The sequence below is a fragment of the Gadus morhua genome, chromosome 22 (genome assembly GCF_902167405.1).
Source record: "Gadus morhua chromosome 22, gadMor3.0, whole genome shotgun sequence".
NCBI lineage: Eukaryota > Metazoa > Chordata > Actinopteri > Gadiformes > Gadidae > Gadus > Gadus morhua.
Genome location: NC_044069.1, coordinates 13429572 through 13442146, shown reverse-complemented (window position 1 = coordinate 13442146; position 12575 = coordinate 13429572). Strand labels below are relative to the sequence as shown.

Below are 12575 nucleotides of genomic sequence, written 5' to 3'. Positions count from 1 at the left end.
TGTGTTGGTGTATGAAGGTGTGTTGAGGAAGTTTACCCCCTACCGAAATGAACCCAATGACAGTCTGGCCTCTTCAGGCCAGGAGTGAGGCTTAATTTTTCTGGAGGGGGGGTGATTGAATCCTCCAGAGATGGGAGTCAGCGGTTTATAATAATGGCTTAAACTGCTACCCCCTCTCTGTTGCCTCCACAGCGGCCCCTACCCAGACCGACCTTAGCCTCGCATGACCTGACCGGCATGAGGGTTTCATGAAAGATATACTTAGAATGGGAAAACTCCTGGGTCTGTCTTCATCTGCGCACTGTCGAAAACCCAGGACAAAATCAACCCATACAGTATACAGACGCAAACACACACACGCGCACCGGCACGCACGCACGCACGCACGCTTGGAAATGCACACACAAACGCACAGACACACAAACACACACACGCACACACACAGAGACAGAGAGAGAGACCACTGTTCTTAAAGAAACAATGTCCTGGCCGATTTCCATGACTTTTGTGTCCAGGATTAGCAGTAGCAGTTTAAGCTGGTTTGTTTTGGTTCTGGTTTGCTTATGCTAACAGAGATTTTCTTCAATCTTCCTCCCACAGTTTGTGTATCTCGCACTGCAGCCGTTGCTTAAAAAATAGTAAATGAGCTGAACGAGCTCCAGCAGAGATTTGTATTCACCCGTGTGTTATGTGTGTGTGTGTGTGTGTGTGTGTGTGTGTGTGTGTGTGTGTTAGAGTGTGTTGTATTTTGGGTCGAAGGATGTTGCTGTATTAGCCAAGGGGGTCACGGCACTAATCTTGTTAGCCATTAGGCGAGTGGCCCTTTTCCATTGGCACATTTGGCAGCGCCGAACCAAACCATGCCGCACTGATCTGCGTTTCCATTACCAGTCGGCAAGCTGTAACGTCAGCTCTGCTCTCTGTTTGGAGCCAGAAGATGTCTCTCAAATCGTAGGAAGACAGACAGATACAAATACAATAACTGTGCGTTCCTGTGTCTGAGATAGCCATGCACGCCGAGTATGGCTAGAGTTAACAACAGCTTGATTTATTATTCGTATGTTCCTATAACTGTATAATTAAAAAAGGGTTATGAAGGTTTAGATAGAAGTGCACCGCGGGATTTTAGTTTGACGATATTCGCTTGCCAAAGGTCAGATTTCTTTCATGTTCTATTCATTGACATTTTTTCCAAATATCGAGGACATTGGTGGCACTGTGGGAAATATGTGTGAAACATTGTCTAATGTGTAAACCAGACTAATCTCAAATAAATGGTCTCTCAATGATCTTTTAAGATTAGGAAGCATAAAGGGAGAATATTGAACGTCCAACTGAAATCGAAGATGTAATAGTCTTCAATAAGGGTGGGTGTTTGCTCGACTCAAGACAAGTGTGTCTACAGTTAAAGACGCATCTCCAAGTGGGTAGCCCTGCTTTAATGGAGATGTAAATCCCAGGCGCGCTGTGCCAATGTGAGAGCAAAACCACGACAAGCAAGGCCAATATAGCCCTCCTGAAGCACCCAGCCGACCCACGACCCTGCGCTGAGGGGACCCCCTGCTGGGGTCTGACACTCTCCCAACAGGCTTCACCCCCCCCCCCCCCCCCCCCCCCCCCCCCCGCCTCATCCGATATATTCCAAGTAAAAATATAGTAATTACTTAATAAAGTAAGTTCTGTTATTTTGTAAGCTATCAGTGACATTAAGATAATTAGTCTTTAAAGTTAGGGTAGGCTATTTATTTTAGAAGCATTTGTTGAAACTCTCTTTACATCCCGACAGCAATCAACAATTCAAATGCTCTAAAATGATACACATACAATTCCGGTCTCTCAGGCTGTCACAGGCCTTTAATAGGCCCGTCCAATCATTTAATTCGGTCCGAATAAAATGATTGGATGGCCCATCTGTCTGTCTACTTGCCAGCCCGGCTACCGGCGCACACTGCCCATGCACCCATTGAGCATGACCAGAATCCTCCACCCTGCGAGGCAGACCTCTTCGCTAAAGCTGGCGAGATCGTCAAGTGTCTGAGAGGAGCTGCTTTGGAGAGGGCTGGGATTTATTTTATTGGCTGCTTTCAAAATCGATCATACTCTGGCTGTTTTTCTCCAAATTGCCAACTGTAGCTTTAACATTATGTATTTGTTTGGTATTTTGTTCATTAACATGGCTCGCATATCTCTGTCGCATATATTTAAATCCTTTCGAAAACTATTTCCCTCCCATGGGGAATCATATTCCACAGGGAAAAGAGCTCCCAATCCGGAGGGGTAGATAGCTCTTACTTTTCCGCTCACAGTTCGCTCAAAAAACGATGCCACGGATGAAGTAGCAACTTGTGACGTGTGTAAGGTTAAGAGTGGTTAACGCATTGGAAGCTATTTGTCTTTCCACACGGCGTAAGTGACCCAGAACCGGTCCTCTGGTGGCACTCTGCGACTACAGACGGTAACCGGACTCCGGCCGTCCTCCGGTCGTCCCTCCAGATAAAGCTCTAATTATATACACGGTGCTGGCAAACACTGGGGGACTCTGGGGAATTATAGGTGTTAACCGAAGAACGCGGTTTGCTCGCATAGCGGGGGAACGTTTGGGCTGCGTTAAAAAAGCTTTTTGGATAACTCCAGCTCTCTTGTCCGTGAGATTTCTACTGCATTCAGGAACGTTGTCAGTAAACATAGTATAATGGTAAATTAGGCCAGAGCACTTTATTATAGGGTTAGTTAATTTCCTTTCACCCTCTCTCTCTGTGATTTAGTGTTGTGTGTACACAATATGCATGGCTGTATATACGTGCATGCAATTATCACTTTGTCTGACTTGTGTATGTGTATTTGTGTGTGCATTTGCTTTATAACTCACAGTCCTATCTGTGTGTTTGTGTGTGTGTCTGTGTGTGCGTGTCTGAATGAATCTTATATGCAGCATGTGTGCATGTTTGCATCCGCATGTGTGTGGTTTGCATGAGTATGTGTGTTTTTGTATGCATTTGCTCTATTACTTTTCTTGTTTGTGTGTGTGTGCATGTGTGTCTGTGTGTGTGTGCTCTATAACTTGCAGGCATGTCAGTCAATCAGGAGCCTTCATCTGAGAGTTTGGGTGCATTTGAGGTCATGGCAGCAGGAATGGTTTTGTTCCTCCAAAACAGAACAGTAAAAAAAAGTCTGAGCTATAAATGAACGGCTGCCTCTCCTTGACCAGACTGTGCCTCTCTGGTCTGTGAACACATGCACATACACACAGACGCACACAGACACACACAGACACACACATGCACAGACACAGCACGCACACACACGCACACGCACACGCTCACACACACACACACACACACACACACACACACACACACACACACACACACACACACACACACACACACACACACACACAGAAACAGACGCATAGGGCCCAGGCAGTCTTCCAGTGGTTCTTGCCACATTAAAACCCATAGGGCCATGGAGAAGGCGGAAGGCCCTCCATCGTACACCCCTCTTGTCTATCAGCCACATACCTTTCCTCTTGTACTGCTGGGTCCATTCTTCTTCGGACCGACCGGGTTAACGAGTTAAAGTGTTGTGTTGTTTTTCCATGCCCATACAGAGGGGAAAAAATGGACCGTTAATTAATTGTAAAATGACTGTTTTTTCCCCTCCATGCAATTGACAGCCCCCAGCCCCCAAAAGGTCAAAGTTAAGAGAGATTTGTTAGATTGATTTGATGGTTGAAGTCCTGTGGTGAGTGTGCTTGCCAGGCCTGCCTCTCGGAGACAGATGAGGCAATTTGGGGCCGAAAGGAAAACACAGGTCATTGATTATTTAAATTCTTCAAACTCTATTTGTGCTACTACTGAATAACATTGATGCGACTTTGCTGGTGCAGTTTTGTGGATTTGTCAGACTCCTACATAATCCATTACTACTACTCACTTATTAATTATGAATTGTCAATTCATGATCCGCAAACATCCATTTCTATTGATGGATTAAAACAAGTTGTTTGCCTTAAAGGTGCTGTAGGTAAGATGTAAGAGCCATAATTTGAGTATAATTGCTTGGTTAGCAACAGCAAAGCCTTCCGTCAGCTATGAGTGATGTTTCTTTGGTTGTTTGAATTCAAAATCTGGCACACTTCTCTGTGACTTTGTTTTTTATGTGTGTATGCTGTACGTATCATACAAACAACCTATCTCTCCCTTCTACATCAGTGCTCTGTCTGCAAGTTCCCTCTCTCGACGCCACCCCACCCACCCTGATTTTGTTGATTGACATGGCATGCTCGGTCAATGTATCAATACTGTGGACTAAATACAATCTATACCATCGGGCCCCAACGCAGCTCGGTTTTCAGCTGACACTTTCGCTCGCACGCATTAATGTACAGGTCAGTTGAGAGGGAATAAACAGATTCACAACAGACACCGGCCTCCGTCTGCGCGTCGTCTGACGACAACGCTACAAACTGTTGTGGTGTTTTGTATTAACATCAAAGGTTCGTGGCCGTGACAATGCCAAATGCTGGCCTGCTTAGCTCATCAGCCATTTATTGAGCTCTACTTCACGGCTGTTGCGGCCGCTAGCCAAACACCTCTCGGGTTATCTGGTGCTGTTGATGTGCTCTTGAGCCAAGTCAGACCAGGAAAGCTGTTGCGTATGTTGCTAAGCAGTCACTTGCAATTCCCGGAGTAATTGAAGGCCAATTTCGCAGGATTGGTTGTAGGGAAGGACACGTGTGCTTTGCTGTTTGATGTCTCTCCGAGGATTGCTGCCACACAAACACACACACATGCACACGCGCACATTCAAACAGACACACACACGCACACAGGCACAGACACACACGCACACACACACGCACACACACACACACTCTCGCCCTTTCCCTTTCTCTCCTTTGTCTCTTGCTCTTTTGCACTATAGCTCCCTCGCCATCTCTCTTTCTATCTCTGTCTGCTGACTGCAGTCTGGATTTTATTTTTGTAACACGACGATGTCTGGCCTGCCCAACGACCACTTGTTCCTCTCATCGGACACCATTATTGATATTAAGCCGGTGTTCCCGACGGACCTTCCGGAACACGACAGGAACTGTGGGTGATTGGATTGGACATTGATCAGGGCCCCTGGGGAAGGTGACCTATAGTGGGTGTTCATGAGGTCGAGGATGAGGTCGAGGATGCTTTTACACCCCCCCCCCCCCCCCCCCCCCCCCCCTTTGGTCCACTGAAGTACTTCCCTGACAATTCACCCCACTATCGCCCTTTTGAGCGGCCCACTCTCTCCATGGGATATCTTTGAGATATTTCTGTCATTTTTCTGATAATGTCGAACTACTCTCCCCCTCTGCTGAAGTGGACCCATGGGTTCCTATGTTCATCACGACAGGCTGTGAACACGCGGGTTCTGCGCGACAGAAACCCCTCCCAGTACCAGGCCGACTCTGGAATCATTTCACTGCACAAGGTCAAATATCTACCTTAGCAGTGCTTTAGAATCAGATGGTGGTTCTACTGCAGATGAAGAGTGTGTCACTTTTGCAAAAGGGAAGTAGCCTTTCGGCCAGTCTTTAAGTGTGCACCAATCTTCTCACTTTAGGGTTTGTGTCTGGCCACCACCAATTGGCCCCGTCTCTTTTGTTAAGAGATGGTGGCCTTCACTCTGTGGTCGCCCTCCTCGTCTTCCTCTGCTTTAACATTATACTCCCACTCTCTTCTGCCTCACGCTCTTCTATGACTCTCTTCTCTCACTCTTCTCCCTCACTCTCTTCTTCAACTTTCATATCTCACTCGTCTCCCACTCTCTTCTCTCCTCTCTAACTCTTATCTCACTCTTCTGTCTCACTCTCTTCTCTAACGCTCATGTCTCACCCAACTACCCATCCTCGCCTCTCTCCCTCTCTTCTTCTCTCTTATTAGCCTCTTCTCTCTCTCTCTCTCTTTTGTGTCACTCTCTTCTTCAACTGTCATATCTGACTCTCTTCTTCTCACTCTCTTCTTCTCACTTCTCAGTTCTCACTCTCTTCTTCCATGCTCTTCTCTCACTCTTATTGAGTCCTAGCAGAACCAGCATGGAACCGCGATGCATCATTGTGACCCTGTCTTTAGCATTAGCTTCCAGGACAGTGGATATCTCAGCTAAGCTCCAAAAAGCGGGACAGATCAGGCTGGCGGTCGCCCAAGCGAGGGGCTAACCTTTGGGGTCGCTCCCTTCCTCTGTGCTGTAGACCACTGTGATGCACTGAGAGACTATCAACACACGCAAGAATACAAAATACACATTCGAAACGGTCCCCCCCCCCCACCACATATTTGCCACTAAATAATGCATTTCGTCCGGCTGTACATGGCTGTGTTTAGCATGTGCATGTTCCAAACCGTGCAGATGATCGTGGACGTGTTGTGCACATCATAAAACAGTGCAGGAAAACACAGATGCCGGACAAAAATCTTGCACACACATAGAGTCTTCAGTTATTGTACTGGGTTATCACCTTGGAGTTGAGAGAGAGAGAGGAGAGGGAGAAAGGGAGAGGGAGGCGTGCCCATCGGAGCTACAGTTCTTCATCTCAACGTGTTTCCGTGTCGTGACCTGAATACCTCACCCTCCCGCTCATTAACATTCCGTCAAGGCACTAATCGCCGCCACCGCCAACGCGGTTTTCAGCACAGCGTGTGTGTGTGTGTGTGTGTGTGTGTGTGTGTGTGTGTGTGTGTGTGTGTGTGTGTGATGCCATGCACAAGCTGCAGGGAGGTACACACGTTGAAAAGTGCACTGCAGGTGATTGAAGCCCTTTCATCTGCCTTCCAGGACCTTCTCTTACCAACCGACAGAACCAATCAACTCTCGCCGTAGCGGTGAACGAGATTGGTTCTGTCAGTTGGAATGTTGTGATAGAAAATAAAGAAGAGGATAAAGAAAGTGGTGGAGCTTTTTGTTTCTTGTGTCCCCGGCACATAAGGTATTACTCGTACCTTCCTACTGACGGAATCAAACACGTTTCTAGGTTTGAGAAGACAGAGCGAGTTGTTAGGCGTCTTTTCCCCGGTTGCATACAGTCATTCTTCTGCTCTTATCTGTTGATTTAATGTCAGTATTAAATCCATCAACACGGGTATTTGTCGAGCACTTAAGGATAATGGAATAATTGTGCGTGTGATTGTCGGATGTAAATGTTTGAGTACTTACTCAAAAGGCGTTGGCAGGTATTGTACCTGGACGCTTTGAGGAGTGAATTCAATCGTTTGTTGATAAGGTCATTAGTCACATGTTTCTGCCACCGTCTGTGTGTGTGTGTGTGTGTGTTTGTGGGTGTGTCTGTGGGTGTGTGTGTGTGGGAGGGGTCATGTGTGTGTGGCTGAGTGTGTGTGAGCTGGGGCCATATGAGATACTGTATGCTCAAGACACAACTTGTGTTGATGACGCACACACACCTATACATAAATATACCCACTAATGACCATATCCTTTGTTCTTTTTTTTCTTATACTACAGAAAAGCTATATAACTCCAACGGACGCGACTTGAGAAGGGCGCTGTTCTCCCTGAAGCAGATATTTCAGGTAACATCACACTGTGGATGTCATCTGCATATGGCAGTGTGTTGATGCTGATAGACGGGGTGTTCATGTCACTTCATGTGGAGCCCAGCAGCGGGGATCCTGGCTGAGGAGTCAGCAAAAATCTTGCGGCAAACCGACTCGCTCCTGACACCGCTGACCCCACCTGCTGGTGACTTGGTAGAATGCGGACAGACACACAGGACAATTATATCAGAACCAGAAAGAACTTTATTGCCCATGAGAGTTGGCAAATACAAGGATTCTTTTGATGGTATATTGCCAAGTATATAAATACGAAACACAACTCTGCATGGATCTGAATAAAATAAAAAATGCGTCTGGGTATTATCGTAAAAAAGTAAGTGCGTGCCAACACGCGAGACAACCCTCTGCTGTGCCGTCTTAGATCAATTTAAGATATCCCGCCTCATTGTTACATTTTAAATCACTTATAATTTCTGAACCAGGATGACAAGGACCTGGTCCATGAGTTTGTGATGGCTGAGGGCCTCACCTGCCTCATCAAGGTCGGGGCGGAGGCCGACCAGAACTACCAGAACTACATACTGAGAGGTATGCCCCGCACACAAACACACACACACTGCGATCCAACAAAACATTGCAACCTGACACTTCCAGCGGTGATGTTATCAGCCCTCTGACCTCCCCTAGCCCTCCCCCTGGTACCCTAGCCCTCCACCTGGTACCCCAATCCTCCCCCTGGTACCCTAACCCTCCACCTGGTACCCTAGTCCTGCCCCTGGTACCCTAGCCCTCCACCTGGTACCCTAGCCCTCCACCTGGTACCCTAGCCCTCCACCTGGTACCCTAGCCCTCCACCTGGTACCCTAGCCCTACACCTGGTACCCTAGCCCTCCACCTGGTACCCTAGCCCTCCACCTGGTAACCTAGCCCTCCACCTGGTACCCTAGCCCTCCACCTGGTACCCTAGCCCTCCAGCTGGTACCCTAGCCCTCCACCTGGTACCCTAGCCCTCCACCTGGTACCCTAGCCCTCCACCTGGTACCCTAGCCCTCCAGCTGGTACCCTAGCCCTCCACCTGGTACCCTAGCCCTCCAGCTGGTACCCTAGCCCTCCACCTGGTACCCTAGCCCTCCACCTGGTAACCTAGCCCTCCACCTGGTACCCTAGCCCTCCACCTGGTAACCTAGCCCTCCAGCTGGTACCCTAGCCCTCCAGCTGGTACCCTAGCCCTCCACCTGGTACCCTAGCCCTCCACCTGGTAACCTAGCCCTCCACCTGGTACCCTAGCCCTCCAGCTGGTACCCTAGCCCTCCAGCTGGTACCCTAGCCCTCCACCTGGTACCCTAGCCCTCCACCTGGTACCCTAGCCCTCCTCCCCTGACCCTTTGTGTGACCTGGTGCTATGCATTGTTTCCACACAGGATTAGTTCCATATAGGTTTCTGTGTTCCTTCTGTCGGTTTGATGTTTCATGATATTACATTTGAATCCGTTTTTTTTATCCCTAGGGGATGAATCAAAACACATTATTATAGTATGCAGATAATAACAACATCAAAAATAGAGTACCCTGATGGCTGGCTGCAGCGAAGGTTGATTCTATCGGGCCTGACAATATCAACTCTGCGTCAGTGTGCTATATGCCCTCAATGTATATGTAAATTTAACTGATGAGGCTGTTAATCATAATGTTTTCTCTCTCTCTCTCTCTCTCTCTCTCTCTCTCTCTCTCTCTCTCTCTCTCTCTCTCTCTCTCTCTCTCTCTCTCTCTCTCTCTACCCTCCCCAGCAATGGGCCAGATTATGCTGTATGTGGACGGTATGAACGGGGTTATCGCCCACGCCGAGACTATCCAGTGGCTCTACTCTCTCATCGGCTCCAAGGTATGGACCACAGCCCCCTCCCCCACCCACCTCCTAAAAGCCTGGTTCCACTTTGCTAATGGTTGCCCCAATTTGAACGGGTTTAACACTATAAACGAGAAGCGTGGAGACATGATAACACACACACACACACACACACACACACACACACACACACACACACACACACACACACACACACACACACACACCTACACACACCTACACACACCTACACACACCTACACACACACACATACACGCATACATACACGCATACATACATAGTATACATACATACATGCTTGAACCCAGGTACATATTCACACTGAAACACACACTCACACACGCACAAACATACAGGCTTGAAACCAGGTACATATTCACACACACGAACACACACACACACACACACAGACACACACACACACACACACACACACACACATACGCTGGTTGTCTACTGGGTCTGTAGAACTGTATTTGGCAGTCTCAAACCTATTCAAACTGTTTTATCTCTCACACACACACTCAACAGAAACACACTCACACACTCACACACACTCTCACACATCTGCTGCTGGTTTGGTTGCGTATCGTGACCCCAGGGTGCCGTGTTTCCTTGTAGTTGCGGTATTGTTTTAAAAGAGCACACACTCCTGTTTTCATTTTGCCCCAGACTATAAATAATCTGGCATCTTCTTTCACTGTTCCATCATGTCCTCAAACACACACACACACTAATGCGCACACACATCCAAACATACCCGCACACCCCCCCCCCCAAACACACACACACTTACATTCACACGAAGGGTAGAAGCTGTCATTATACCTGTCTTAGAAACCTCCATAACAAATAGTCTTCTATAATATATGTAATATGTGTGTGTGTGTGTGTGTGCGTGTGCGTGTGCGTGCGTGTGTGTGTGTGTGTGTGTAGTTCCGGCTGGTGGTGAAGACGGCGCTGAAGCTGCTGCTGGTGTTCGTGGAGTACTCCGAGTCCAACACCCCGCTGCTCCTCCAGGCCGTCACCACCGTGTCCGGGGACCGAGGTACAGCCCAGCGGCACGGGGTCGGGGTCGGGGTCGGGGCCACGCCCACAAGGGTGGAGCCCCCTCCCCCCCACTCCACAGGAACAGGCCCTCTACCCACTAGGGGACACACTGTTGTAGCTCATCACATGGATTAGGGGTCAGTTCCAATTCAGGTTCGGCCGTGCGCCAGCATAGACCGAAACTAGTCGAGTAAATATACGTGGGTTGAATGGTGCGGCGACAGACAGAAAAATGGTCCATCTATTCGCAACGCTGTTCGATGATTGGCTTGAAGGATGGATGGATGCCTGAATGAAAGCATAGACAGAGCGATGCATGGGTGGATGGGACAATGAATGGATTGACGTCGATTAAATACGGAAACACGAGTAGGAAACACAAGTAAGATATATCTGGACGCACCGACAGGGACTTATGTTGGACCGCAGTCGTTTGTCCCGTTCCCCTGATGAAGACGTTGTGACCCTCCAGGTTGTAAAGCGTGGGCCAGCACCATGGAGATCCTGGATGAGAAGGACGGCGTGGACACAGAGCTGCTGGTCTACGCCATGACCCTCATCAACAAGGTATATTCAAACACAGCTGACCGGATGCCATTCATTCCCATTGGAAACACATAATGATGATGATGATGATGATGATGATGATGATGATGATGATGATGTATTGAATTTATATAGCGCTTTTTCCTAGACACTCAAAGACGCTTTACATTGAAGGGGGGGGACCTCACTCAACCACCACCAGTGTGTAGCACCCACTAGGGGTGATGCACGGCAGCCAATCTGCGCCAGAACGCTCACCACACACCAGCTCGAGGTGGAGGGTGAGGGAATTAATGAGTCAGCCAATTATACAATTATACAGGGGAATGATTAGGGGGCCAGATTGAATGAGCCTGGTTGGGCCAGGACACCGGGGGAACCCCTACTCTTTGCGATAAGTGCCCTGGGATCTTTTTATGACCTCAGTGAGTCCATACATAACCATGTATGGACAGGCTTTCACTAATACCATCACAACCCGTATCTCTCTCTTTCTTTCTTTTTCTTTCTTTCTCTCTCTCTCTCTCTCTCTCTCTCTCTCTCTCTCTCTCTCTCTCTCTCTCTCTCTCTCTCTCTCTCTCTCTCTCTCTCTCTCTCTCTCTCTCTCTCTCTCTCTCTCTCTCTTCCCCCCCCCTCCCCCCTCTCTCCTCTGTCCCAGACGCTGGCGGCGCTGCCCGACCAGGACTCGTTCTATGACATGGTGGATGCTCTGGAGGAGCAGGGCATGGACACGGTGTCCCAGAGGCACCTGGGGCGGAGGGGCACCGACCTGGACCTGGTGGAGCAGCTCAACATCTACGAGGTCTGACCAACTCCGATATACACACACACACACACACACACACACACACACACACACACACACACACACACACACACACACACACACACACACACACACACACTCTATATGCACGGCAAACAAGTACACTTGTGCCATATACACATCCTGTGCAACATATCCATGCGCAGACATGCCCATTACCACTCCCTCGTTCACACACACGCACACGCACACACACACACACACGCGCAAACACATTCATGCAGAGAAACGGACGCAAAAACAGACACACGCACCCGCACGCATGCCAACACACAAAAACATAACTACAGTATGAACCTGCTGCCCAACACACACACACCCAAACACCCACACACACTCCCTCATGTATTTACACAAGGACACACAGACACACACACTCAAACACACAGACACACACACACACACACTTCTGCGTGGTCTCTTCTAGGGCTGCAACAACGAATCGATAAAATCTATAAAAATCGATTACTAAATGCGTTGGCAACGAATTTGGTCGTCGATTCGTTGTGTCGCGCGATTAATAAGTTACTCATAGGCGCAGCACTGTTTACAGCCAGCCGCCGACAGGTTGGTTCATGGTTCATGCACGCCCACAGCGAGCTTCAGTGTGAGCGACCACAGCTTGTACTTTGGTCATATCTTAAAACTGGACTGTAGGCCTACATAAAAGTGTTGTACCTTCACTGTCTTTGGGTTAGAAAAACTCCTTCAACTCAGTATCCGTCTAGTCCAACC

General features: G+C 48.4%; 1 protein-coding gene across 4 annotated transcripts in view; it reads left to right on the top strand.

Moving 5' to 3' along the window:
• Positions 1–12575, top strand: part of fhod3a (formin homology 2 domain containing 3a) — a 63074-nt gene that overhangs the window by 21125 nt on the left and 29374 nt on the right. For all 4 annotated transcript variants that reach the window (XM_030347451.1, XM_030347450.1, XM_030347452.1 and 1 more), the window contains exons 4-9: positions 7498–7565; positions 8033–8138; positions 9338–9432; positions 10355–10466; positions 10941–11035; positions 11673–11816. In XM_030347451.1, the coding sequence (XP_030203311.1) occupies positions 7498–7565; positions 8033–8138; positions 9338–9432; positions 10355–10466; positions 10941–11035; positions 11673–11816 (620 nt within the window). The remainder of the gene's footprint in view (positions 1–7497; positions 7566–8032; positions 8139–9337; positions 9433–10354; positions 10467–10940; positions 11036–11672; positions 11817–12575) is intronic.